This window comes from Leucoraja erinacea, chromosome 2 (genome assembly GCF_028641065.1).
Source record: "Leucoraja erinacea ecotype New England chromosome 2, Leri_hhj_1, whole genome shotgun sequence".
Classification (NCBI taxonomy): Eukaryota; Metazoa; Chordata; class Chondrichthyes; order Rajiformes; family Rajidae; genus Leucoraja; species Leucoraja erinaceus.
The window spans coordinates 108,238,466-108,265,306 of NC_073378.1; the positions used below are offsets into that span (position 1 = coordinate 108,238,466).

At 40.7% G+C, this 26,841-nt stretch overlaps 2 protein-coding genes across 3 annotated transcripts; one reads left to right on the forward strand and one right to left on the reverse strand.

The window, feature by feature from the left end:
- Window positions 1–330: 330 nt before the first annotated feature.
- On the forward strand, window positions 331–12,324 carry LOC129713709 (BAG family molecular chaperone regulator 1-like). 2 transcript variants are annotated; one of them, XM_055662963.1, is made up of 7 exons: window positions 331–483; window positions 1,009–1,137; window positions 4,502–4,584; window positions 7,064–7,177; window positions 8,118–8,225; window positions 10,949–11,011; window positions 11,887–12,324. In XM_055662963.1, the coding sequence occupies exons 1-7, from the start codon at window positions 447–449 to the stop codon at window positions 11,974–11,976; spliced, it is 624 nt and encodes a 207-aa protein (XP_055518938.1). In that variant the 5' UTR covers window positions 331–446; the 3' UTR covers window positions 11,977–12,324. The 2 variants fall into 2 exon arrangements, with proteins under 2 accessions (XP_055518938.1, XP_055518945.1); XM_055662970.1 differs by lacking the exon at window positions 331–483 and adding an exon at window positions 752–776.
- LOC129713666 (FAST kinase domain-containing protein 3, mitochondrial-like) lies at window positions 12,235–26,561 on the reverse strand. Its single transcript, XM_055662900.1, has 7 exons — window positions 26,454–26,561; window positions 24,350–25,799; window positions 17,755–17,840; window positions 16,353–16,527; window positions 13,403–13,472; window positions 12,712–12,826; window positions 12,235–12,613 (listed from the first exon to the last, which is right to left on the reverse strand). The coding sequence occupies exons 2-7, from the start codon at window positions 25,785–25,787 to the stop codon at window positions 12,515–12,517; spliced, it is 1,983 nt and encodes a 660-aa protein (XP_055518875.1). The 5' UTR covers window positions 25,788–25,799; window positions 26,454–26,561; the 3' UTR covers window positions 12,235–12,514.
- Between the last annotated feature and the right edge of the window lie 280 nt (window positions 26,562–26,841).

Genomic DNA, 26,841 nt, shown 5'->3' on the forward strand with positions numbered 1-26,841 from the left:
GACCCTTCATTAACTGGAAATAAAAAAGCTGTAGATACCAGAAATCTGAAATTAAAAAAACTATTTTTCGCAAATATTGTCTGACCATCTGACTGATTTTGACATTTTCTGTTTTAATTTCAAATTTCCAGCATTTAATTTTATGTTTATATTTGTTAAAAAAAAAACATTTTTTGATTTCGTAGTTTTTTAAATTGTAATTGTCACTGTTTGGTGAAGGAGGACGAGATGCCTAGAACAGTTGCTCTCCTTGTTTGTGAGGATGCTGGGCTGCATGGACCAGGAAACCCTTTGCCCCCTCCACTCCACTCCGCTCGAGGCCCCCATGAGCGCCCGGGACCGGGCCTGGGACTGCCCCGCACAAAGATGGCGGCCGCTCCGGAGCTCCTTCAGGTCCGCGCGGCCCATCATTTCCGCCACGACGCCGGTGTGGGCGCGGAGCAGCGATGGCCGGCGACGTGGTGGGACTGACTCTGATACACGGTAATGATGCCCAGGCTCACAGTGGGGGCCGTGCATTGCCCACGGTGACTCTCCTTCCTGCTGCAGCAAGAGTTGCCGTTGCCGAGTGAGCACAGGGCGGCAGCAGCAGCGGCAGCGTGGGCATGACCCGGGGACCCGGGGACCCCCAGCTCCAGCTCCAGCTCCAGCTCCAGCTCCAGCTCCCGCACCCGGCACAGCTGCAACACTTCTGCAGCAGAGGGCAACTGGTGCAGAAACTAATCTGCATTTGAGGAGGGGTGGAGGGGTACTCTGGGGAGGCTGAATGCTTAAAGGTGGTGTAAACACTGGGCATAAAGCCGTCCATCCATTTGTCGCCGATGGAATACTCGTCGTAAAATATAGGGACACGGGCAAAAAGACACTGACACCTGTTCATTAAATGTCATTGTGTTTGCAATATATTGGAATTGTGCCGCTGAAATATACATTGCAAAATTAGTAAATGTGATAAGTAATAAAATGCAAAGATGTCTACTGATGTGGATGTGTGTGTTTCATTGTTAGGTAGTTCGAAACATAAGATCGAGATTGCAGCAGAACGGGAAGGCGGTGAGCCAACGCTACAGGACATGGCAGCAGTCATTGCGCAAGTTACCGGGGTACCCCAGCAATTGCAGAAACTGATCTGTAAAGGTCTGTGTGTTCTACTGGTAGGATGCACGGTGTATATGCTAACTTTCCTTGACCGTTGTCACCTTGTTCTGTGTTTCCAAATTAGGCTGATCTGTGAATGAATGATAAGGATATTCAGGTATAATTGGTGGATGGATGTTGTATACGTGGATTTCAGGAAGGCTTTTGATAAGGGCCTCATGGTAGGCTGTTGTAGACGATGAAGATGTATGGGGTTCACGATGACGAAGACAGAGGGTTGTGATGGAAAATTGATATTGTGGCTGGAAGTCTGTGACCAGTGGAGTTCCACAGGGATCTGCTGTTTATGATATATATATATAAAATGACCTTGATGTAAATGTAGATGGGTTGGTTACTAAGTTTGCTGGTGACAAAATTGGAGGAGATGCAGACAGCGAGGAAGGCTATCAAAAGATACAGTGTGATATAGATCAGTAGCAGAAATGGGCGGAGAGGTTGAATGTAAGGAGAGAATATACAATAATGGCACCCTTAACAGCATTGATGTGCAGAATGATCTTGGAGTCCAGGTTATAGCTCACTAAAGGTGGCAACACAAGTAGATAGGGTGGTAAAAAAGGCGGATGGTATGCTTGCCTTCATTGTTAAGGGCATTGAATATAATAGTCAAGAAGCCTTGATGCAGCTCTATAGGACTGTAGTTAGGCTGCATTTGGAATATTATGTGCAGTTTTTGTCGCCCTTTTGCAGGAAAGATGTAGAAGCTTTTGGGTGCGTACAGAGGAAGTTTACCAAAATGCTGCCTGGATAAGAGGGTTTCAACTACAGGGAGGGGCTGGATAGACTTGGATTGTTTTCTCTGGAACGTCAGAGGTTGAGGGGAGACTTGATGGAAGTATTTAAATTATGAGAGGCATAGACCCTTAGAACCTTTTTACCAGGATGGAAATATGTAGCACTAAATGGCATAGCTATAAGGTGGGGAGGGGGAAGGTTTAATGGAGATGTGCAGGGCACATGTTTTATGCAGAGGGCGGGAGGGGCCTGGAACGCATTGCCCGGGGTGGTGGTGGAGGTGTACACCTTAGTGGCATTTAAGTGGCTTTTAGATAGGCACATGAAAATGCAGGGAATAGATATGAATCATGTGCAGGCAGATTAGATCAGTTTAATCAGGCATCATATTCAAAAGGAACATTGTGGGCCAAAGTGCCCATTCCTGTGCTGTGCTATTTGATGTTCTAGTATTATTAAAGTTTTATTATAGAAAATTTGTGAGGTTGGAAGACATTCAATCCATGAGCGCTTGTTTGAAAAAAAAAAACAAGGTCCTCCAAGGTTCAAGATTTGAGGAAGGACATTCTTGCTATTGAGGGAGTGCAACGTAGGTTTACGAGGTTAATTCCCAGGATGGCGGGACTGTCATATGCTGAGAGAATGGAGCGGCTGGGCTTGTACACCCTGGAGTTTAGGATAAGAGGGGATCGTATTGAAACATAAAGATTGTTAAGGGTTTGGACACGCTAAAACAGGAAACATGTTCCCGATGTTGGGGGAGTCCAGAACCAGGGGCCACAGTTTAAGAATAGGGGGTAAGCCATATAGAATGGAGACGAGGAAACACTTTTTCTCACAGAGAATTGTGAGTCAGTGGAATTCTCTGCCTCAGAGGGCAGTGGAGGCCGTTTCTCTGGATACTTTCAAGAGAAAGCTAGATAGGGCTCTTAAAGAAAGCGGAGTCAGGGGATATGGGGAGAAGGCAGGAGTGGGGTACTGATTTGGGATGATCAGCCATGATCACATTGAATGGCGGTGCTGGTTCGAAGGGCCAAATGGCCTACTCCTGCACCTATTGTCTATTCACATTTATTTGTCACATGCACCAATTAAGGTACGGTGAAATTAGTTACCATGCATCCATATAATTAAATAGAACACAACACACAATAGAATTTAACATAAACATCCACCATAGCATTCATCACTGATGGAAGGTAATAAAGGTGAGTTGGTCTTCCTCCTTTGTTCACCCGTGGTCAGGGACCTCTGTAGTCGCCGCTACGGAAAGCCCGATGTGCAAGCGCTCTTGTCGGGATGATCGAAGCTCCGATGTAGGGACAGATCGAACACACTCCGTGGCTTTGAGTCTAATTCCATCTAATTTAATGCGGACTTCATTGATAGGCTGATTTTTCTTTAAAGCTGCAATGTGTTCAATGCGTTTTGAACTCAAGCAGTCTTGATGTCGCTTGTAGTGGCCTGGTCCATTGGTTTGCAGATTACAAATCGTCAAGTGCACATGCAATTACTTTCTAAACAGGGTAAGTGTTTCTATTGCTACACTTTGTGCATAGCGTTTTGGACCACAACCACTTTCTAATGTTTAGAAGTTTACAAGTTAAGATTTAAATTGTGTTCATAACACGTTGCAGAGTAAGCACTCAATCCATCTTGCATTTTAGGCATGATAATATGAAACAAACTTGCTGGGGCGGGGTTGCAGGTGCCTCTCAGCTCCACTTCCCAAGTTTTATTTTTAGCTTCAATGTTAACTGTTGAGTTTGTGCATACTCCATGTAACTGTGTGTGTTTTTCTCATGTGCTTCAATTTCCTCTCATCCTGAAGATGTGCTAGTTTATATCTTAATTGCCACTGTAAGTTACACTTTAGTTGGTGGCAAAATCATCAGAGAGAAGAGAAGAGGTTCCAGGGAAATAAACACTGCTGTTTTCTACATGGTGAAACCAAAATGTATAAAAATAGCCTTTATTAAAATCTGACAATGTGCACTTTAACCACATGTGATTTTTTTTTTTCTATTACAAATCTCAAATTGTGGAATACAGAGGCAAATAAATAAATGATGGGTCTTCGTCCCAAACATTATGGAGGGCACTGTATCCCAACATTTTACTGGATAGCTAACAAAAATGACTTTTCACTCTGTCTGGACCACCAAATTGCCTCGTGTCCCAAAACAAAATACTGCAGTTGCTGAAAATCTGGAATTAAAAATAGAAAATGCTGGAAATACTTGATAGATAGGTAAGGCGGAATTGGTTTACAGCGAATGGTTCATATGGTTCAGGTCATTGACTTTCCTCAACCTAAAAGATTAATCATATTTCTCCCTTCACAGATGTTGCCTGATAACATTTTCTCTGCATGTTCTGTTATTTCAAATCACTAGGCTGTACTTGATAAGATCATCCATCTTTTTGGAATACCATTCTTTATAATTCAAAGACACGCTGAATATTAATGCAGCACTGTAACAGACAGGGTGCCAAAGGCTTTTATATAATTCAAATATCACATGCAAATGATCAACAAAATTGTTTCCTAAAATGTGTGAGTGGAAGTAACAACATTTTAATGTTTTTTGTTTCTGTCATATAGGTAAATCTCTTAAAGAGATGGAACAACCATTGTCAGTTCTTGGTGTTAAAAATGGCTGTAAAATAATGATGATTGGTAAAAAGGTACAAATCTATCTTTCTATGTTTCGTGGAATGTTTTCGAAAACTTTGCCTGCGGTTTGACCGTATAATTTATGTATACCTATTTAAGGAAATGCTTTTCGATTTCTGTTCCTTCTTCTTTGTTTACCAGGGCTATCTTATTTGTTTTTGTCAGTATACACATGGAAACTATCTGATCTAATGCTCTAAGTTCATAAAGTGAACAAGGATAATCTAGAGTGACAAGGTCTGTGACTTCTTCCTATTGCCGTAGTGAAGCACAGTATCACTGAAAGTCCAACATCGACTCGCACAGTTATAATGTCCAATCCAATGGCTATATGTTGTACACAGTAACTGCGAGAATTAATTAATAATTAACCCCATAATTTGTGCTCTATCTGGCATTTTATCCAGCTGAGAATCTATCATGCCCCTTTTTGGTGAGAAGTAAAGTGAAACAATGCTTTAAATAGTAAACAATTGGCGTACTTTCTTTCTACCATGAAACAGTTAGTTAATGCGTAGGTGCAGCAAACATTAAGAAGAGATAGACAACGTTGTCTTTTATTGCAAGTGTGTTAACATTGAGTACAGATGCAGGAAGTCTTGCTGAAAAGAGTATGTACTACTGTGCACAATTTAGATAGATAGATAGATAGATCCTTTATTGTCATTCAGACCTTACGGTCTGAACGAAACTATGTTGCCTGCAGTCATACACAGAATCAATAATAACAAAACATACAATAAACACCAATTAAACATCCACCACAGTGAGTTCACCAAGCACATCCTCACTGTGATGGAGGCAAAGTCTTAGTTTCCATCTCTTCCCTCCTTGTTCTCCCTCTGCGCTGAGGCGGTCGATCCAGGCCGGAGATGCCGCTCTCCAGTCCAGCGGACCTCCGTGGTGATGTCGCCGCTGCCGATAGCCGGAACGCCATCCCCGCTCCGAGACGGCCCGCCACAGTATCAGCTCCGGGCCGCCGCCCCAGCTCCAGGTCGATGCCCCAGCTCCAGGTCGATGCCCCAGCTCCAGGTCGCCGCCCCAGCTCCAGATCCTGCAGTCTTAGTCACCATACCCAAGGAATGCTACTCCTGGTGATGCAGCAGAGCTTTGCCAGATCCCCGGCATGAGGAGAAGTTTAGTGAGATTGGCCTATGTTGATTGGAGTTTAAAAAAAATGTGAAACAATCTCACTGAAATATATAGATTCTGAGAAGGTAAATGCTGGTATGTTGTTTCTGAGACATCAGGAACTGGAGGCAGAATTTCTAGACAAGAGATTTATTATGTGGTGGAGGAAAGCGGACATATTTCTTTACTCAGTTGGGTTACTTTGAATATCCCTGCACCAGGGTTCTGTGGATATTCAGTCGTTGAATATTTGCAAAGTTGAGAGTGATATATTTTTGGACACTGAAACACTGAGGATTTTCGGGAATATGGGTGTGAGTTAGAGGACACACTTGTTGGATCAAGTTAAGGAACTGCATGGACAACTCCTGTTTCTTGTGTTCTATACATGTCAGCTTATTCATCAATACAATGAATTTCTAAAATTGGATGTTTGACTTGAATTTAAGAAGTATCTCTTTTACAATCTATCAGGATGTTAAAGCTTATTTTGATTAAAGAGCCAATGATACTACAAAGTCAACTTGTTTCTTTTACTGTGTCATTAAAGCTCCTGAAAGTGGTTTACATATTCTGATCTTCCTGCAACTCTTGTAAGTTCATGGTCACTAAATTAGTATTAATGGCAGGACTGGTTAATTTATTGACAAATATGGTGTTTTGCTTTTGTTTATATGTAGCTCTTGTGCCTCTGAATGAGAAGGATACTATGTTGATTCAAATTTGTGGGGGTTTAGAAGGGCTCCATGTACGTGTGAAGGTGCAGGCAGTTATTTGGGTTTTGTTTTGTTATGGGATTCTATAGCTGGTGGAATGTACTTAAAAAAAATCAGTGAAAAGCAATGCTTAAGAAGAGCCTTGTTTTAATGGTTTTACTAGCAAGTTTATGAATGATAGAATCATTGTGATTGAAAGCTGGACACATGGATTAGCTGACTGAAATATTTTATTTAGTAGGTTTTATTCAGCTTGTTTGTGATAGCTTTCCCTTATGTTGATGCATTTTCTGGGCCATTATTTAGGCTGGCACTTCATGTCAGTATAAGAGGTGAATTATTAAGATACCATCCCACAAATTAAATGATAAACTAGGGCCTAAAGTCTATTCTATTGTTTATAGGACAGTAAGAAAATTAATTTGGAAAATAAAGAATTTTGGGGCAATATTCTAACGTGGCCAAATTTCACCAAAAACAGATGTAGTTTTAATTTTATCAGAGTGTGTGTAACGTTTTACTTGAAAGTGCATACATAACAATTATATTTTTCTGAACGCACTATTTTTAGTTCTTTGAGTTTCAATGATAAGTCCTTAATGAACTAGGCTGCCTGATTGGATTGTTTTCTCTGAATTCACAGAACAGTCCAGAGGAAGAAGCTGAATTAAAGAAGTTAAAGGAGTTGGAAAAATCTATAGAACAGTTATCACGTAAGCTTGAAGAAATTAACGTGGAGCTGACAGGCATTCAGAATGTGAGCATATTTTTTTGCTTTCACCTTTTGGTATCTGAAAAGAAAATAATAAAACTGCTGTTATTTTGTTTCTAGTGTGCAAATAATTGCTTCCATATTTAGCTCACTAGCAGTGGTGTGAATACATGGTTAAAAGTTTCACTGCTTTTGGGAGCAGTATACAGACCTGAAAAGACACATTGCTAGTCACTCAGCAGCATCTCGAGAGAACACGGTTCCTCCAGACTGAAGAAGCATCCCGACCTGAGATATCATCTAACCTTCTTCTCCAGAGATGCTGCCTGACCTGATGAGTTACTCCAGCACTTTGTGTCCTTTTGTGCAAACCAGCATCTGCTGTTCCTTGTTTCTTCTGTATAATGACCTGGATTTATTAAACAATTGAGCATTTTAGTGGAAAATTTACATTTGGGTAGATAACTATAGCTTAGTCAAAGAGCTTAATTTATAAGAATGTTTAAATAGGGGAGAAATGCTTTGAAAATCAGACCTTCAGGGCTGCAGAGCTGCAGAAAGCATTAAAAATAGTTAGCTTATTTACCTCGGAGCCTAGTTGAAATACACAAGTAGATGAAGAAACTTACACTTTTGATGCTGTTACCAAGGGAAGGTACGTAGATGAGAAAGAAATAAACTTATCAGCATGGGCATAAGAAGAGAAGCTATGGTTGGTTGCAAAATAAGTCAATAAACTGCTTGTACTTGTTGGTTTTGTAAGTGGAGGAGATGGGTTTAATGATGCATTTGCAGCTGAGCAAATATGGCATTATAAGTGTAAGTCAGGCTCAATATCCGGTAATATAGGTTCCCTACCATGGTCATGATACGGGGTCTGATGCCAAGTTCCTCCAGTAGTTTTGTTTTTGGTTTAGCATGTTATGTTGGATGTTTAGGGGAAGAATGTTGAGTTGATATTTTTTTTTATTCTCATGTCACCCAGGGGTTCCTAGCCCGTGATCTTCGATCTGCTGCATTAAGTAAATTAGAGAAGAAAGAGAAAAGCATAACCGAACAGTATATGAGGTTTCTTGAACAGATTGATGCTATGGTGGGTAAGAGAATAAATGACTGCATGTTAATGATTTGTCCATATAATTGACCTTAGAAGGCAAATGTTGTTCAACTAAAAATGAGTGTTTCTCATTAGCTTAAATTAAATATTTTTCTATTTAAATCATTGTTTAAACTTTCATTCAGACACTTGCTTTTGCGTTCAAATGGACAGGACTTTGATTAATTAGTTAGTTTTCAAGCATTTGTGACGGGTAAATGTTTGAGATGCTATGTCTGAGATTGTGCTACAATTAACTATTCGCAGACTATAATTTTCTAGATTTTAGGTAAATAATTGTAGGTCTGATCATTGTTATTGTCTAGCTAAGTAGCATTTCTTTCTGTTTAAATAAAATTTTTGCCTCCCTGAAATGTCCGTATTTTGGAAATTAATTTTATTGTAGATGTTTGACAAGAGAAATATAACTGATGTCAATTTAGTTAAATCATGCAGATTTATGTGGAAATTGTAATTATGTAACACAAAGGTGGTTTGGATTTGCAGAGGAAGAGTAAATTGTGCACATTTGGCATGGTTAAGTTATGTGCATGGGAACAGCAACCAGATAGTGGGAAAATTGAAAGACATCAAGGATTCTTGAAGGGCAAACTAAGTATTTTCTAAATGGTGAGAAATTAGGTGCTCTAGGGACCCATGATATTACATATTTACAAATTGGATCCAAAATCAACTAAGTAGTAAGTAATTATGGATGGAATTGGCATTCTCAAGGTTCGGCTAATAATCCAGAGATGTGTTCAAATCTCATCATGTCATCTTAAGAATTTACATTTAGTTAATTTATAAATGTTAAATAAAATGCTAGCATCAGTGTGAAATTACTAGATTGTTGATTCAAAATCCACCTGGTTCACTGATGCACTATGTATAGACCCACAGTACTGTGGTTGATTCGGCTGATCTACCAAAGCAAACAGTTGTATCAAACTGCTGCAAGCAAGCAAGCAAGAAGGGGGCTCCCCACCAGCACATCAAGGCAAAAACAGATGGACAATAAATGCTGCCCCTTCCTATAAGAAAGCTGAAGGAATGTTGCCATCCATCTCCAGTGCTGGAATTCAAAACTGAGGAGGTAATACTAACCCTTCATTAGGACTCGTATAAACCAAAATAGGTAAATGGAGTTGAGGTACTCTATTTACCTATTCCATAATCTGGTAGACCGGTGAGAAGGGCTTGAGAACCTGAGGGTTTCCTTGATTATGATTTGTCTCCATTTCAGTTCTATTCATGATCCTCAATTCCATTTATCAACAAACCATGTATTGTTGGGCATTATTTTCAGAGGACTAGTCTGCTATTACTTTTTTTTTCCAATTTTTTTTTTTCCCAAACATTTAGTGCACTATGTGCAATAACATTTTAAAAGCAATAATGTGACTTTTTTTTAAGGAAGCCATCTTTCTTGGTACTAGACAAACTGATTGTAATGAATCTCACTACTTATCTTTGGTTGATTGATATACAAATATACACAGTAATATAACTTGTATTTTACCCCAAAAGCTTTTGCTACAATTGTAAATCTGGGATTGGTACTATGATTTTGTATGACTTTAAACTAAATACCATGCGTGTTGATTAAACATGAGATGGTGGAAGTTTCTTATAAATTATGAAACTGATGGGCAATTTATAGCGAGGAAGGTTTTCTGAGGCTACAGCAGGATATAGATCAGATGGAAAGTTGGGCAAAGCAGTGGAAGATGGAATTTAATGTTGACAAGTGGAAGGTGATTCTTTTGGCAAGTCAAATTGGGGTAGGATATATACATGAATGGTACAGCACAACGGAATGTTGATGAACAATGAGACATACGGCTCGAAGGCAATAGTTCCCTGTCAGTGACAATACCAGTCAATAGGGTGGTGAAAGTGGCCAAGGGTGTGCTTGCCTTCACAGGTCAGGGGGCATAGAATATAAGAGTTGAGATGTTATGTTACAATTTTACAAGACTGGTTAGGCCATACTTGGAATTCTGTGTGCAATTATGATTGCCACATCGCCACCCTTTAGGAAGGATGTGATTGTGCTGGAGAGAGAGAGAGCAGAAGAGATTCACTAGGAAGTTGCCTGGATTGGAAGATTTTAGTTATGTGGAGAGATTGGGTAGGCTCGACTCTTTTTTTACTAGCAGTGTCAAAGGCTGGGGGTGGTGGAGATCCAGGAAATCTCTAAGGTAGGAGTTGATTTGTGTCATAACCAACCACCCGACGCACCTCATCACAATGGACGTATGTGCGGCACGTTGGTAGTTGTTGAGGCACGTCACTTTGCTCTTCTTGGGTACTGATATTATGGATGTCCTTTCAATGCAGGTAGCAAGACAGAAGGATAGTCTCTATGAGGGCAAATAGAATTAGTGTAGATCAGCAAAAACGTAGGCTTGCACATGATGGGCTTAAGGGCTTATTTCTGTGCTGTACTGTACTGACATTAATAATGAACATATTGAGAAAATGATATTTGTATTAACTAGAGATTTTGTTTCATATGGATCAGTGCTGTTTTGATTCATTGTAGTTTGGAGGAACATAGATATGGATATAATCTCAGCAGATTTTACAAAACATATCAGATAGTCACAGTGAATTGGTCTCTTTTAGGAATGTCTAAACTACGCTTCATTTTAAACGGGACGTGTGCAGTTTGATTTTTATTTCTTACAAATAAAATATTACATTTTTATGTTCAGAATTTGCCAGATGAATTTACTGACTGCAGGCACAGAAGAAAAGGTCTAGTGAAGAATATCCAGGTGAGATTTTCTTTTTGTATACTGAGTTTGTGGGTTTGTAATCCTAGTGTCAGGAATTTATAGTACAAGAAAAAAGTTAGTTTGGTTTCTCAGCTTGTAAAAGGTGGATCCAAGAGGTGATTATGGAAATAGATAAGAGTCAGGAAATTTTTAATTGAAAGATTAGAAAAAGAGAAAACTGCTTCAATTTAAATGATAAATTTAGAACTAATTCAGGAAATTTGAAAATCATGCAATGTGCTCAGATTTAGTAATGATAAAAATCCTGGAATAAGCAGCATTTACTTTTACCAACATCATCCATGTATCTGAATATCTCAGATTTCCTACTAAGGTACAGTATTTGATCTGGATGGGAACAATTGTTAGCTATATTTCCCAAATCATGGCAGAAGAGATCTCTGGATTAGAGCATATTCAAATATTTAGTTAATAAAGTATGAGACCTGAGGAAATTTGATATTGCACTGGTTTCCCCAATACATCATACTCAATCGGATATTGCCGCTCATTCCATATAAGCAAATGGTGTCTTCATCCTACAACAGCCACAACTGGATGACTATACAATTGTTCTGCTTAGCCAGCAGCCAAACGTGTTGCGGATAAATCTGTGCACTGTGTGCAATCTGGCATCAGAATGGGTTTGTGCCTTATAGACTTTCACATTTGTTGACTAATAAGAAATAGAATGAAACTCATTCATAATGTCATAGAAAAAACAAACAAACACAATAGCAAATTTCTACTGTTGGTATAGTAGCCAGCGCACAAAACTTTCAACATTTGGTCTTTTTTTTTAAAGTAACCAAAATAATGATGTTACCAAATTATTTTACTTTTATTGGTGATGCATTAATTTGTTTTGGCAACAGACTCACTTGGCCCGGTGTGATGTCATTGAAACACACATCTCACAAGAAATGGAGAAACTTCAATCAAAGAATCTTGCTCTTGCTGACTGACGTTTTGAAAATAATGCAGTTATAAGCCTGCCAATCTACAGAACCTAAATTATTTACAAACTGGTGTAAATAATAATTTGAAAGCAGGAAACTTTGCAATAAATGTAACCAACTACTTTCCTGGACAATAATCTGTGTCTATTCTAATTTTGTCTTCTATTCTGACTCCTTAGATTACTTCTGTTCCTGGGTTTATTGTAAAAAATATCTCTGTGCTAGTTATGTCCAATACCTGAACTCACGACCAAAGAAAATGTCACCATTGCTTTTATTGTAGCAGTATGTTAGTGTATACATATAGTAATTCAAAATACAATCTGCATTTAATAAAATATTTCATTTTATTAATTCATTTGTTCATTGATTTAAAATATGGTAAATAATCGAAATCACAATTATATGCTCATCTGAAACATTGGTACTTATTATTCATCCTGTAGAGTTGCCGTGCATCAGATTTTAATGGAGTGCCGGTTTGCACGTGTGCCTTCATTTGTGGTCTCCTAGTAGACACTATGGTTTGAGATGGTGGTTGACTTTACCAAGCAAGTCTGTAGCTGTGTGGAAATATCTTCTTGTGAAGATATTCTACCATCTCCTTTTGGGTCTGCAGCTTGTCAAATTCATAGAATGGAATCTGGATGAAACAAATTGCAGCTTTTTACATCATGCATAAGGGTGCTTAATAGTTTTGTATTTTTTCTCGAAGATGAGGTATCTAACTAGAGTGCAAACCTGTACAACATCGTAGCCCAGCAGCCGCAGTTGCCTCTGCTTGATAGCTTCTTTTCCAAGGAGATTTTGACTATTTATTGAGAATCTTCTCTGGTCATCAATGCACAGTGCTATTCTGAAACAAAACGTTTTGTTATCTTTTTGGAACGAAAATCCGATTTTTGTCAAATTAAGCCAAGTGTCTGATTAGAATATATTCCACAGCATTAGGGCTATGGTATTTGAAATTGATGCAAAAAAAAAACTAGTCTGGTTTGACCATAAGGCTGGAATTCATGACATGGATCATTGTTCCATTCTGAATTCAATATCTACATTTAAACATCTCCAAGATATAGAATATAAAACAGTACTGCACAGGAACAGGCCCTTTGGCCACAATGGTCAAATTTATCTGCACTGAATATGATGCTAAGTTAAACTAAACTGCGCTGCCTGCACATTATCCATATCCCTCCATTTCCCACTTATCCATGTGCCTATCTAACAGCCTTAAATGCCAATATCGTATCTACTTCCACGACCATCCCTGGCAGTGTTCCAGCTTTCTTTTTTCATCCATTTAAATTACCATGTTCCTTTTCCATATGCCACCTTTATTATTCCCTTACTATCTTGCACTCCGATGAAGAAATTTAAAAAAAGTTGATGGCCAACAGTTCCACTATTTCAAACAAATTAAGACTCTAACCTCCTGAATACCTCATCACGCCAGGAGGCAGGGAGCACATATCCTTCTTCATCCAGTTGAATCTCTGCGTCTAAAAAAAAGATGAGATTTCTTTCACGAAAAGGTAATGATAAAATCAAAGTGTTCGTTCATTTCATACAGACGGTGATAAATAAATCAAGATTGTGTATGGGCATATTCAGTCCAGCTACATCAAAACTATTACTAAAAGTGATCTTGACCACTTCCTATCTACGTTGTAAATAAATTTTAGAAAAACACTACCCTACATCGCTATCATTTTTTTTCGCCATCTTACTCACTGTCCTCTCCAACCGTCACAAGGTTTTTTCCGATCGGTGAAATAATAATAAAAAAGAATGTTTAAAAAATTGTGAGATCAGCAGTTGGTTTTCACGCATGTCAGTCACCATGATGAAGGTAACGCCCCTTCCGGGGGGCCAGGAGAATAAAGCCCCAGAGGCCGGACGTGAGTCAGTCACCCCGGAAGACCGTGAGTGAGAGTTGAGTCCTGAACTGTGAGTCAACGCTGTGAGTGAACTGAACTGTGAGTCTGCACTGTGCTGCTTGAACTGAATGGAAGGGCTGGTCTGCACTGTGCTGCTTGAACTGAATGTCGCGCTAAATCCGGAAGTCCCGCTCACTGCTGAAGTCCCGGTCAGGGGAGAGGCCGCGCTCAACCACGTGAGTAGATTCAAGAGAGTTTTACTGTCATATGTTGTGTGTGAGAGTGTGTGATGGATGGTGTGAGTGTGTGTGAGAGATGGTATGTGCGTGAGATGGAGGGTGTGTGTGTGAGAGAGATGGAGGGTGTGTATGTGGGTGTGTGATGGAGGATGTGTGTGTGAGCCTACCAACCGTGAGTGAGTCAACTGCCAGCCCACCAGCCGTGAATGTGTTGGCTGTCAGCCCACCAGGCCCGAGTGACTGAGCTGCCAGCCCACAAATCCATTAGGGTCCACAATGTCCAAACTAGCCCTTAAGAAACCAGTCCCTTCGGCACACAGCACCCATACTAGCGCTCCAGAAAGCCCCACCCACTGGCCACCAACATTGGAATTGGTGGAGAGGTGGAATATTGTGTTGGGGGACCATCCCTCCTGTGTGAACATGGGACCCAATGGATCCCACGTAGTCTAGTTTAGTTAATAAAAGAGCCTTTGTTGAGCAGATTCCCAAGATGGAAAGGATGGGGAAAAGAGTTATTTCTTTTGCAAACCTGTTTCTAAATTATTACAGAACAGATTTGGCAGAAGGCCTGTGAAGAAATAAGGGCGGCACGGTGGCGCAGTGGTAGAGTTGCTGCCTTAGAGCATCAGAGACCTGGGTTCAATCCTGACTACAGGTGCTGCCTGTACGGAGTTTGTACATTCTCCTCGTGAGCTGCGTGGGGTTTCTCCGAGGTCTTTGGTTTCCTCCCGCACTCCAAATGCATACAGGTTTGTAGGTGAATTGCCTTGGTAAAAATGTAAATTGTCCCTAATGTGTGCTGAATAGTGTTAGTGTGCGGGGATCGCTGGTCAGTGCGGACTCAGTGGGCCGAAGGACCTGTTTCCGCGCTGTATCTCTAAACTAAACTAAATACCTATAGTTTTGACCCTGTACAAAAAATCAAAGTAGTGGAGAAACTCAGCAGGTCAAGGAGTGGAACTAAAATGTCAGACAAAATATTGGGTCAGGACCCTTCAGACTGGTAAAGAGGGGAGAAAGTTGGACCAGGCAGTTGAGGGAAGGGGTGGGGGAAAGAACTGGCAAGTGATCAGTGGATTCAGGTGAGGGGTGATTGGCAGATGGGTGGAGATTGCAACTAAGGCTACAGGTAAGAGGAGAAAAAAGTTTGCAAATACGGAATCTGATAAGATGTTAGATGGGGAGTAAAATGTAGAACCAGAAGAAAGGATTGTGGGTGAAAGGGAACAGGAGAACAGGGGAGGGGAATTGAGGACCTCAGACGAGGGAGGGGTGGTAGATGACTGCCTGGAAGAGGAAGGGAACTGCATGATGGGGACAGGGGAAATGGAAAGAAGGGTGTGTGTCCAGGAGAGGGTGGTGGAAGGAGCGTAATTACCTAAAACTGGAGAATTCAATTCAATGTTCATATGTGTAAGCTACACGTGGAAGATGATGGATGTGCCTTCCTTCCAGTTTACGCAAGGCATCACTCAGGCAATGGACGATACCGAGGACAGAAAGGCAGGTATGGGAATGGGATGTGGGGTTTAAATGGTTAGCAACTGGGAGATCCAGCAGACCCTGGCGGACACGAGTTCAAGCGTACAGCAAAACGGTGCCCCACTACAGCTCAACTGACAGAATGGACAAGGGAAAAGGAGACAATTTTTTTTTCTTTTTTACATTTTGAGAATAGTTCACTGCTGTTTCAAGATTGGGTTATAAACAAACACATCTCATTGTTGAAGATAATAGTTCACCACCAGAAAATAAACAAAAATGGGTGAACTGGCATGTGGATTCATATTTAAGAAAGGACTGCAGATACGGGAAAAATCGAAGGTAGACAAAAATGCTGGAGAAATTCAGTGGGTGAGGCAGCATCTATGGAGCATAGGAATAGGTGACGTTGTGGGTCGAGAAGGGTTTCTTCAGAAGGGTCTCGACCCGAAATGTTGCTTCTTCAGACAGAAGAAGGGTCTCAACCCGAAGCGTCGCCTATTCCTTCGCTCCATAGTTGTTGCCTCACCCGCTGAGTTTCTCCAGCTTTTTTGTCCACTGTGGATTCATATTAATCCATTCTTTCCCCTCATATTTGTTTATGACAAATATTCAACTTTTTAAAAAAGATTTATCTTTTATGCCATTTTGATTTAAAGAAGTGGCAACTTTCCTTACATATGTACCAGCATGCAGGTTATCCTACTGAATCCTACAGAAATCCTATGGTTTTTAGATCTGTATGTAATTCCAAATAACTGGCAAATGCTTGCAGTACCTAATGTATAGCCATATGGTGTCAGCACTCGAGAAGCAAAGTAATTCCTTGCTCCTAGAAGGTCAGTCAGAGCATTCTTCACTTTGCCATAGAGATGTTCATCCACCAAGCTTTCTATCGACTGTCCTGCTGTTAAAAATGATTTTACCCGATACTTGGGAGGAAGGCTGTGACCCTGTTGAGAAACAGATAGCAATGTTTGTACATTTAAAATGCCATTAGCAAACTGTTATGTTATTGCAATACAGAGCAATCTTATTGCTACAAGCCAAAAACTATTAAACCATAGTTTTATCAGCAAATGAAATTGATACTTTGAAGATTTATATTGGCAGCATATAAAAATCACAAAACAGCACATTGTGAATGAGACCACAGAATGTAATATGCTTCCAATATGTTACGGAATATTGAAAACTTCCACCCAGTAACAGCTCTGGGCAGTATTTGTGGAGCAGGAAGGGAGAGAGAACAACTAGCCTAGAACTTTCTGCTTCTACACTTACCTACTTCTACTTCTTACAGGAGTCAGACATCAACAGAGCCATCTCCATCATCAAAGACCCTTACCACCCATCGCATGACTTTTTCACCATCCTCCCATCTGGGAAGAGGTACAGGAGCATCAGCTGCAAAACCAGCAGGATGCTCCTCAGCTTCTTCCCACAGGCTATAAGACTGTTAAATGAACTTTCCCCCCTGCCAAGTATCGCGCACAAACCCCCCACACTGCAGCAGAGCCACTGTTGTGCCGCTGCCGGTCGGAACGGCTGTTGAATGTTATTAGAGGGTTAAATTGTTCATGACATGTATTTTAATTTTAATTGCTATTTATTTTGTAACGAAAACTGAATGGACACTGGTTGAGAAACGTTTTTTTTGTTTCCTCTGAGTATGCGAATACTCAGGAAATGACAATAAAGATTTACAATTACAATTACAATTACACACAAGGACTTCTACCATCCTTTCTGATCTTTCCTACACTGCTCCACCACAATGTCCTCCTCATTCTTCCCCTTGTGTTCATATCTAAATGCATTCCAAACCTTCCATAATATGAACATTTTTGCTTCTGCCGCTTCTTTCTCTGCACATATCCTTTTGGGCCAGAAGTTTCCCCTGACTTTCCCCCCAGTACATTTGACTGCAATGGTATTAGTTCATGAACCCACGCAAAACGAAGAATATATTTTACTGTCGGGTTCCACCTTGTTCTTGCCATTGCAGATTCTTCCCTTCCCTTTCTTCAATTTTACATCTCCATCTTGGGGACAGCCTCGACGTCCACAGATCTTATTTCCTCCCACCCCAACCACCTGGAGACAGCATTTGGTCTTAACTTCACATGAGCAATGCACAAGGGGAAAAAAAACGACTGATCATTTAACAAAAACCTTACCTCATAAATTCGGCACTCTAGTTTCATTGTCATGAACAGCTGGGTTAGTTGGGCCAGAACAAATTTGTCTAGTCCAGTTCCTTGGGCTATTAAAAAATAGAAACTAAAATTAAAACCAAACCAACTGAGAGAACTTGCATTATGTGATTATTTATTTATTCCACCCAACCCTCCCATGCACACACAGAATTTTCACTGGAGCGCTTTTTATTCCATATTTTGGATTCTTTGGTTGTGATTTGTGAAACCTGTCAGGGCAAATTTGAATTTTGTAATTAGCTACAATTGGGTGACTAACTAATTATATGCTTTAATTTCAGGTCATCCAAGTAAGATTGTCTCATATTTGTTTCAGAATGCTTCAATCTATAATAACTGAAAATTTCATTCAGTTCTCTTAATTTTTAAGAAAGTTATGGGTTTTTGACTCCTTGAACACAGCTTTTGAATTAAGTCAATGGAAAAGCAATAGGGAACAAGATGCTAATTTCAGAGTATGAAAATGGCCATAACTTTTTTAATACTGAAGATATGAAAGTGAATTAGGTGTCAAATTAAACTTCTTTGTCTGCTTTATCTGATGGCATAAATTGCAGACTTGATTTTTAAAATCTCACAATTTTGTAACATTGCTAATATTTGTAGACTTTTGAAACAACTATTTGTAATGGATGCAAGAGCACTGGAGAGTATAAGATTATAGATCCCACCACTTGGAAAATTTCAAAGCATCCCTTTCAGGCTGGATATGTTACTTCCCAGAAATAATGTTGAGTCAGTATTCTTTGTGGGTTTTGATGAAAGGTCATTGAGCTGATACATTAACTTAACCACTCTATCCACATATGCGCACCGTTAGTGCATTATCAGTTTCAATGGTTGGAACTTGAGTAGTAGGTCAGAAAGGGGAAGGAGTGATAGGAAAGTAGAAGTGTTGATCAAAAAGACTCAAAGGGAGGGTAAGCATGGAGAGGGAGGAATATTGTAACGCTGATGCGGTGAAGAATGTTCACTTCAATCCAAGGAGGATTGTGGAGAAAGCAAATTAACCTAGAGCTTGGATCAGTGCTTTGGAATATGGTGTGTGGCCATTGGAGAAATGTGTTGTGAGAGGGACATGACTGGCAGCTCAATGTTCAGGGGTTTAGATGTTTCAGACGTGATTGAGAGGAAGATAAATGAGGTGGATGTATTGCGCTACTAATCAGGATGGCTGTCACGATGATACTCAGGATATACTGGAGGATTTGTCTCCTGAGGCAATATGAGTATAGCTTAGAAATAAGAAAGATGCAAGCCCTCTAATGGGATTGTACTATAGCACCCCCCCCCCCCCCCCCCCCCCCCTTCTCCCCGCCCCCCAATAGTGAGCGGGAGATAGAGGAACAGATATGTAGACGAATTACCAAAAGAAGCCAAGGCAACAGACTTTCGGCAGTGTATTAAAGAGGGGTGGACCTTGCAGGGAAAGTGCCAAATTGGAGCAAGGTAAACTACAACTTTTCGGCAGGTGCTCGGAAGGGTATACTGGGAGCAATTGTTATTGGGGAAGACCACATCTGATACGTGGGAGTCATTTAAAGACCAGTTGATCGAAGTTCAGAACCGGCATGTTCTAGTGAGGAGAGGGGTAAGGATATCAAGAGAATCTTGGATGACCAAAAAAGTTGTAAATCTGGCCAATACGAAAAAGGAGCACATTCAAAGTTTAAGAGGATGGAATCAGATGTGGACTTTGTGGAAAATAAGGGCCATAAAATTGCTTTGCGAGTCAGATTAAAGGAAGTCCCAAAGCTATTTAACCTAAATTAAAAACACGAGGGTAAACCGGGAGAAGGGATGACCACTCAAAGATCAAGAAGGAAATGTGTGTGTCTGGGGAAAGTAGGCGAGGTAGTAAATGAGCACTTTGCATCTGTTTTACCTAAGGAGAAAGACATGGATGACAGTGAGATTAGTGTGGAGAATACTTGTATGCGAGTGCAGTAGGATATTAAGGAGGAGGTGTTTGGGCTCCTGAAGATCATTAAGGTTTTAAATCTAAAGACCTAATAGGATTTATCCATGGTTATTGAGAGAGGCAAGAAAGGAGATTGCAGGAGCCTTGACAACCATTTTTGCACCTTGTCTAGCCACAGGCGAGATCCCAGAGGATTGTAGTGTAGTTAATGTTGTATCTTTATTTAAGAAGGAAAGTACCCATGGAATTATAGGGCGGTGAATCTCATGCCAGTGGTTGGAAATCAATTGGAATGAACATTTGGAAAAGAATGAGCTAATTAGGGATAGTCAGCGTATGTTTGTACACAGCAAGTTGTGTCTTCCGAACTGGATTAATCTTTTTGAGAAGATTGAAAGTGATGCATGAGGATAGTGTGGTGGGGGGGGGGACTTGATAGAGGTCTTTAAAATGATGAGAGGGATAGACGGAGTTGATGTGGACAAGCTTTTCCCTTTAAGAATAGGGAAGATTCAAACAAGAGGACATGACTTCAGAATTAAGGGACAGAAGTTTAGGGGTAACATGAGGGGGAACCTCTTTACTCAGAGAGTGGTAGCGGTGTGGAATGAGCTTCCAGTGGAAGTGGTGGAGGCAGGTTTGTTGGTATCATTTAAAAATAAATTGGATAGGCATATGGATGAGATGGGAATGGAGGGTTATGGTATGAGTTGCAGGCAGGTGGGACTAAGGGGAAAAATAATTTGTTCGGCACGGACTTGTAGGGCCGAGATGGCCTGTTTCCGTGCTGTAATTGTTATATGGTTATATGATAGGGCTTTGGATGTTGTCTACATGGATTTTAGTGGGGCATATGATAAAGTCCCCCATGGTAGGTAGGATGATCCGGTAGATCAAGATGCATGGGATTAATAGCGACTTGGTTGTATGGATTCAAAACTGGCTTATTGATAGAATAGATGCAAATGTAGAAATGTAGTTAGAACATTTGCAGAAGACACCAAGACTGCTCAGGTCGTGGACCATGAGGAAGGCTGTCAACGTATACAGCAGGATATAAATCATCTACAAGTTGCTACTTTCAGGGAACTGCAGACTCACATCCAAGATTCTTCAGCACATCTTCGTTCCTCACGGTCCTCCTATTTACTGCATGCTTTGCTCTTGCATTTCTCTTCCCAAATTGCTTTACCTCAAATGTCCAGTAAAACTCAATATGCCATATCTGTACTCAAATTTCTAACTGCCATTGTATCCAATGACAACCTGCTTCACTATCTGCAATTCCACCCATTTTTGTGTAGTTTGCAATCTTACTAATTAGACCACTGACAGAGATCCCAGCATGGTTCCTTATTGGGCATTTGCATACAGGGCAAATAGATCAACAGAGGATGCCATCTCTCTGGCTCTTCACACTGTCCTGACTCAACTGGACAGACAGGGCACGTACGTGAGGATGCTCTTCATTGACCATAGCTCTGCATTCAATACGGTCATCCCCACCAAGCTCACCACCAAACTCCACCAGCTAGGCCTCAGCTCGCCGATATGCGATTGGATCCTGAACTTTCTGATGGAGCGACCGCAAGCAGTGAGACTGGGCCCGCACCTGTCCTCCACTATCACCCTGAGCACTGGCACACCACAGGGCTGTGTACTAAGCCCCATGCTCTACTCCCTCTTCACTAACGACTGTGTTCCTGCATTCGACACCAAACCATCGTGAAGTTTGCAGACGACACACCAGTGATTGGGCTGATCACCAACGGTGATGAACCAAAATACAGAGCGGAGGTGCAGAACCTGGCGGACTGGTGCACACGTAACAACTTGTCACTAAACACCTCCAAGACCAAGGAGCTGATTATTGACTTCAGGAGGTCCCATAATGGAGAATACGCACCAATCTCCATTTACGGGGAAAGTGTGGAGTGTCCAGCTTTAATTTTCTGGGCACCCACATTTCAGAGGACCTCACATGGTCCACCAACACCGCTGTGCTGGTCAAGAAGGCACAGCAACGACTGTTCTTCCTGAGGACATTAAAAAAGACTGGTCTGCCCCAACAGCTGCTGACAACGTTCTACCGCTGCACCACAGAGAGAACGTATGGCATCTCTGTGCGGTATCTCAGCTGCACGGAGGCGGAGAGGAGAGCTCTTCAGCGCGTCGTCCACAGAGCGCAGAGGATCATAGGGACACAGCTACCAGCCTTGGAGGGCATCTATCACACACGGTGCCTCAGGAAGGCCGTCAGCATCCATAAAGATTCCTCACACCCTTGTAACGGACTGTTCGAACTACTTCCCTCCAGCAGACGTTACAAGGCCTTCTACGCCCGAACCTCCAGACTCAGAAACAGCTTTGTTCCCAGAGCTATAGCGGCTCTGAACTGGCCCTGCTGAGTGCCCCCCACCCCCCCGGACAGTCTCCCTCGGATGGTCACGTCACACAGTTTATTTATTTATTTTACTTTTCTTTTAACATCGGTTGGAAGCTGCATACTAAATCTGGTTGCACTGATGTGCAATGACAATAAAAGATATTATTATTATTACCACTGATCGTAGACCTCGAATCACAATAATATCCCGTTACTGTTGCCCTATATCTTCTTTGATCAATTTTGAATCCAATATACAATTCATCATGGATCACTTGTGACTTAAACTTCTAGATCAGCCTACCATAAGGGATCTTGTTAAATGCTTTATTAAATTCAATGTAAACAACATCCACTGTCCTAATCTTATGAATCACCTTTGTCATCTCCTCGTACACAAAGCCCTGCTGCTTTTGCTTAACACCCGGTTTTCCCAAATACCAGTGAATCCTGTTCTTAAGAATCTTCTCCAATAATTTCCCAATCACTGACGCAAGGCTGACTGGACTATAATTTCCTGGTTTGTCCCTATTGGCCTTCTTAAACTGCCTATTCTCCAGTCTTATGGGTCTTTGCTGCATTTAAACAAGGTAAAAAGATCTCAGCTGAGGCCCCAACAATCCGTTCCCTTGCTTCCTTCAATATCTTGGGATAGATCTCATTAGGCTATGGAGACATATCCACCTTAATGTTCTTCAAAAGCCCCAATATCTCCTCCTCCTTAATATCAACAGCCCCCTCCCTCCCTGATCTCACAGTCATCGGTGTTTTCCCCTTGGTCAATATCGATGCACAGTACTCATTTAGTGCCTTGCTCACTTCCTCTGGCTCGAGGCATAAATCCCACCCTTTGTTTTTCCGTAGACCTGACCTTTTGCTGGCTACCCTCATGTATTTAATATATGTAAAATGTCTTGGGAATTTTCTTAATCCTGTCTGGGGAATGGGATGCCCTAGGAATTTTAGCTTGTTTAAGTTCCTTCCGGGTTCCTTAAAGGTTTTGCCCAAATTCAGCTTCCCAATGCATTTACATCCCAGCTTACATATCCATTTTTTAATTGTTTTGACTAAATTTACAACATCTCTTTACTATACTTTAGACTTGAATCTCTTGTCATCCAAAATTCCAGAAACTTATCAGCCTTATCTTTTACTTTTGTTGACATGTGCTGGTCCTGAATTCTAACAAACCGGGCTCTAAAAGATTCCCACGTCAGTTGTGGAATTTACTCAAAAACAGATGTTCCCAATCTATTTCCCCAGTTCCTGTCTAATATTGTTGTAGTTAGCCCTTCCCCTGAAGTGTAATCAGCACTTTCCCCTGAAGTCCAGTCTCATCTTTATGGATTACTATCTTAAAACATACAGAGTTATGATCATTGCTCCCAAAGTGCTCCCGCACTGAAACTCCAATCGACTAGTTGGGCTCATTTCCCAATACAAGGCCTCTTCCCTGGTTGATACTCATTGGCTACCACCGCTCCACCTAATATTATTTTCTTTCCCTAAGATGGGATATTGTTTTAAATATGCCTCTTGCTGAAATGCCCAGTAATTAAATGCAGCCTTCATGAGTGAAACTTCAAATTTCTCAGCTTTTCAAAATTGCTCTCTTTTATATTCTGCACTCTGTTGCTGTTCTCTTTTGCATTATTGTAGCTCGGTACATATAATAATAATAATAATAAACTAATACCTTTCCAAATCAAGTTGCATATGCATATTAGTTTGATTTTTAGTTTTAGCTTGTTACTTTAGTTTGTATAGTCTTTACTTTGACTGGATAGCATGCAAACAAAAGTTTTTCACTGTGCCTCGGTATACGTGACAATAATAAACCAAACTAAACATACGGGGAAATTGATTTTGTCACATCAGGACTACTAAATAGTTCAGACAGGGTGAAGAAGTGGAATTGGAGGATATCTTGCATTACAAAATTCACAAGGATGCAACGATTAAAAAATTCACACCATCAGCTATTGCATGATAAACCAATGTACACTTATGCAACTGAATTGACTAAATAAAACCTCAGGGCTAACTTTCAAATCTTCCAAAACGCTCCAATTATCTAATAATCAAAATATTACTTTACATTTTCTAAACTGAAATAATTAATATTTCACTATAAAATAATTACTTTGGTAATTATTTTTATTCAAGAATGAATGAAAGATGACTTTGGTACCCCTGAACCTGATGGTAAGCAAGGTATGAAAAGGTTGTAATAAAACAAGTAAGCTCACCTTCCAGCAGCTGCAGAAAGTAGGGACTAAAGATTTTGGACACAAAATTCACAGGAAATCGTCCTATTAATATACAGGAGTGAAGTAAGTTCAGTAGAGTTCGAGGCTGGAATTGTGAAAATCGTCCCCTTAATAGGTCTTCAATCTTTCGAAACAGCTGACCTACATTTGGAGGCAAATAATTTAACCTGCCAAATGGCATTATTTGTAAGGCAATTTCTTTAGTTGTAAAGTTGTCTGAATTGTAAACAAAACTCTCAGCAACTGCATCAAATATGGGTGGTGAAAGGATCCGCTGCTGGTTGCAATGTTGCATCATCTTACTGATTGCTTCAGGCTGCATGACAAAGGCTTTTTTTGGGATATTTTGCTCCAGGGCATTAATAAAAAACCTGTCGCTGAGTCCAAAGCATATTAGAGCGTTCAGTACTATTATGAGCTCCTGGTCAGAGAAATGAGGAACATGTCGTACTGAATGTTTGCAGAGATTAATTACCAAAGGAATTGCTTGGGTTTGCTTGAGAACAACCATTGCATTGAGTATGTCGCATTTGGCTTTATGGCTCATTCTGGAAGCTAAATGAAGGGAACGAGAATTCATTTTGTTTAGCAGCTCCTGGTATTTTCCTCCTTTTCCCACGCCAGCCACCAGCAGGTTATAAACCATTGGTAGCTCTTCAGATGTCCAGTTCTCCAATGTCTGTCCTTGAACTTGCTCCATTATTTCCTTTAATGTTCCACATTCTGGGCCCTCCAAATTCAGCAGAGCCTCACCCAGCAAACACAAGTCCTTAATGAGCATCTGACCTTTGCTAAGCCGCTCTTCACTTTCGCACAACATTCTCGTCATAAGTGTGCTTTGCGGGTCAACATACAATTGGATACAGGCATACAGTGCAGTAACCAACGCCGTGGTGCTCAGCCTCTGAGACTCCTGCTCAAACTGGAAGCACAAAGCCTTGACTGTCTCATTCTCCAGCAGGATTGCAGACTTTCCCAGCTCATTCTCATCCGTTTCAACCTGTGATATTTTAAGCAAGGCAGAAGCAGCCATTGTGTCTGTAATGGACTTTGAGGATTTCAGTAGTTTAAAGATCTGTTTGGCTGTTTTACTAATGTTCAGATATTTTAAAAAGTTCTGTTCGTAGGACAACTGTTTGCTGCCCATCTCCAAATTGGCTGCAGCATCTCCATGAAGGCACACTGTCCCTGAAGTGAAATCAGGCTGATCCCTGATCACACTGTGGTATCCGTTATGAGGGACCCATTGATGGCATATCTTTAGACATCCTGTCGATAAAATCGGGCCATATTGTGGGTACAGAATTTTGTTAAAACGTTTGCAAGGGTACAATTTCCATTTCATAATTTGTAAGATGTTGCAGGTTTGAAATTTAGATGAAAGGAAATCAAAGAATCTTAACAAATTCAATGCCATAGCAGCAGCTTCCTACGACAAAAAAAGGGAACAAAAATGTGCTTTAGGAATAGCGAAAAGGTCCATGCACAAATGCACTGTAGTTATAATTTGCAGTTATTTTTAAGAAAGTCAAAGGATGTAGGTTGAAAACAAATTACATACTCTTAAATATTTCCATAATATAATGGCCTAAACTCAAGATTTAATTAATAAGTAATGACCAAAAATATATCTCCATATAATCTTTATCACAATAATTTACAATTTCATTTGTACAATCATTGCTGATAGAGAATCAATAACCTGGCCCAACCATACAGCATGGGAATAGGCCTTTCTGCCCAACTCATCCTGCCCAACAAAGACGCCACATTAAAATAGTCCCATTTGCCTGTGGATGGCCCATATTCCTCGAAATCCTTTCTTTCCATGTACCTGTGTAAGTGTGGTTTAAATGCTCTTAAAGTACCTCCCTCAACTACCTCCTCTGACAGCTCATTACATATAAACCAGTATCCTCCGAGTTAAAAAATTGCCCTTCACTTTCTTTAAATCCCTTCCCTCTCATCTTCAGCATGTGCCCTTCTTGATTCACTGATCCTGGGAGAAATGAGTTTAAATATCTCTATAAGAGCACCCGTCAGCCTCCTGCACTACAAGGAAACAATTCCTAGCCAACCGAACCTTTCCAGAAAGCTCAGGCCCTCGAGTCCTGGCAACATCCTCGTAAATTTTCTCTGCACTCTTTCCAGCTTAACAGCACCCTTCCTGTAGCAGGAAGACAATTCTCCAACTGAGGCTCAACAGTGCAACTCTAGTGCAACTGTAACATAATATCCCAACTTCAACTTCATGTTCAATTTTCAGGTGATGTGAAAACTGGTTGTGCTGGTGATACTGTGGAGGGTAGTCTTTGCCTCTAAATGAATAGGGAAGACAGAGCAACAGCAGGTGGAATTTAATCCTAAAGTGATCTAATGCATATTGGAAAGAATCCTTAGGCTAGGATATATGTGATGAATGGTCGGACCAGAGGAACTACTGTGGAACTGACACATCTTCAAATAGATGC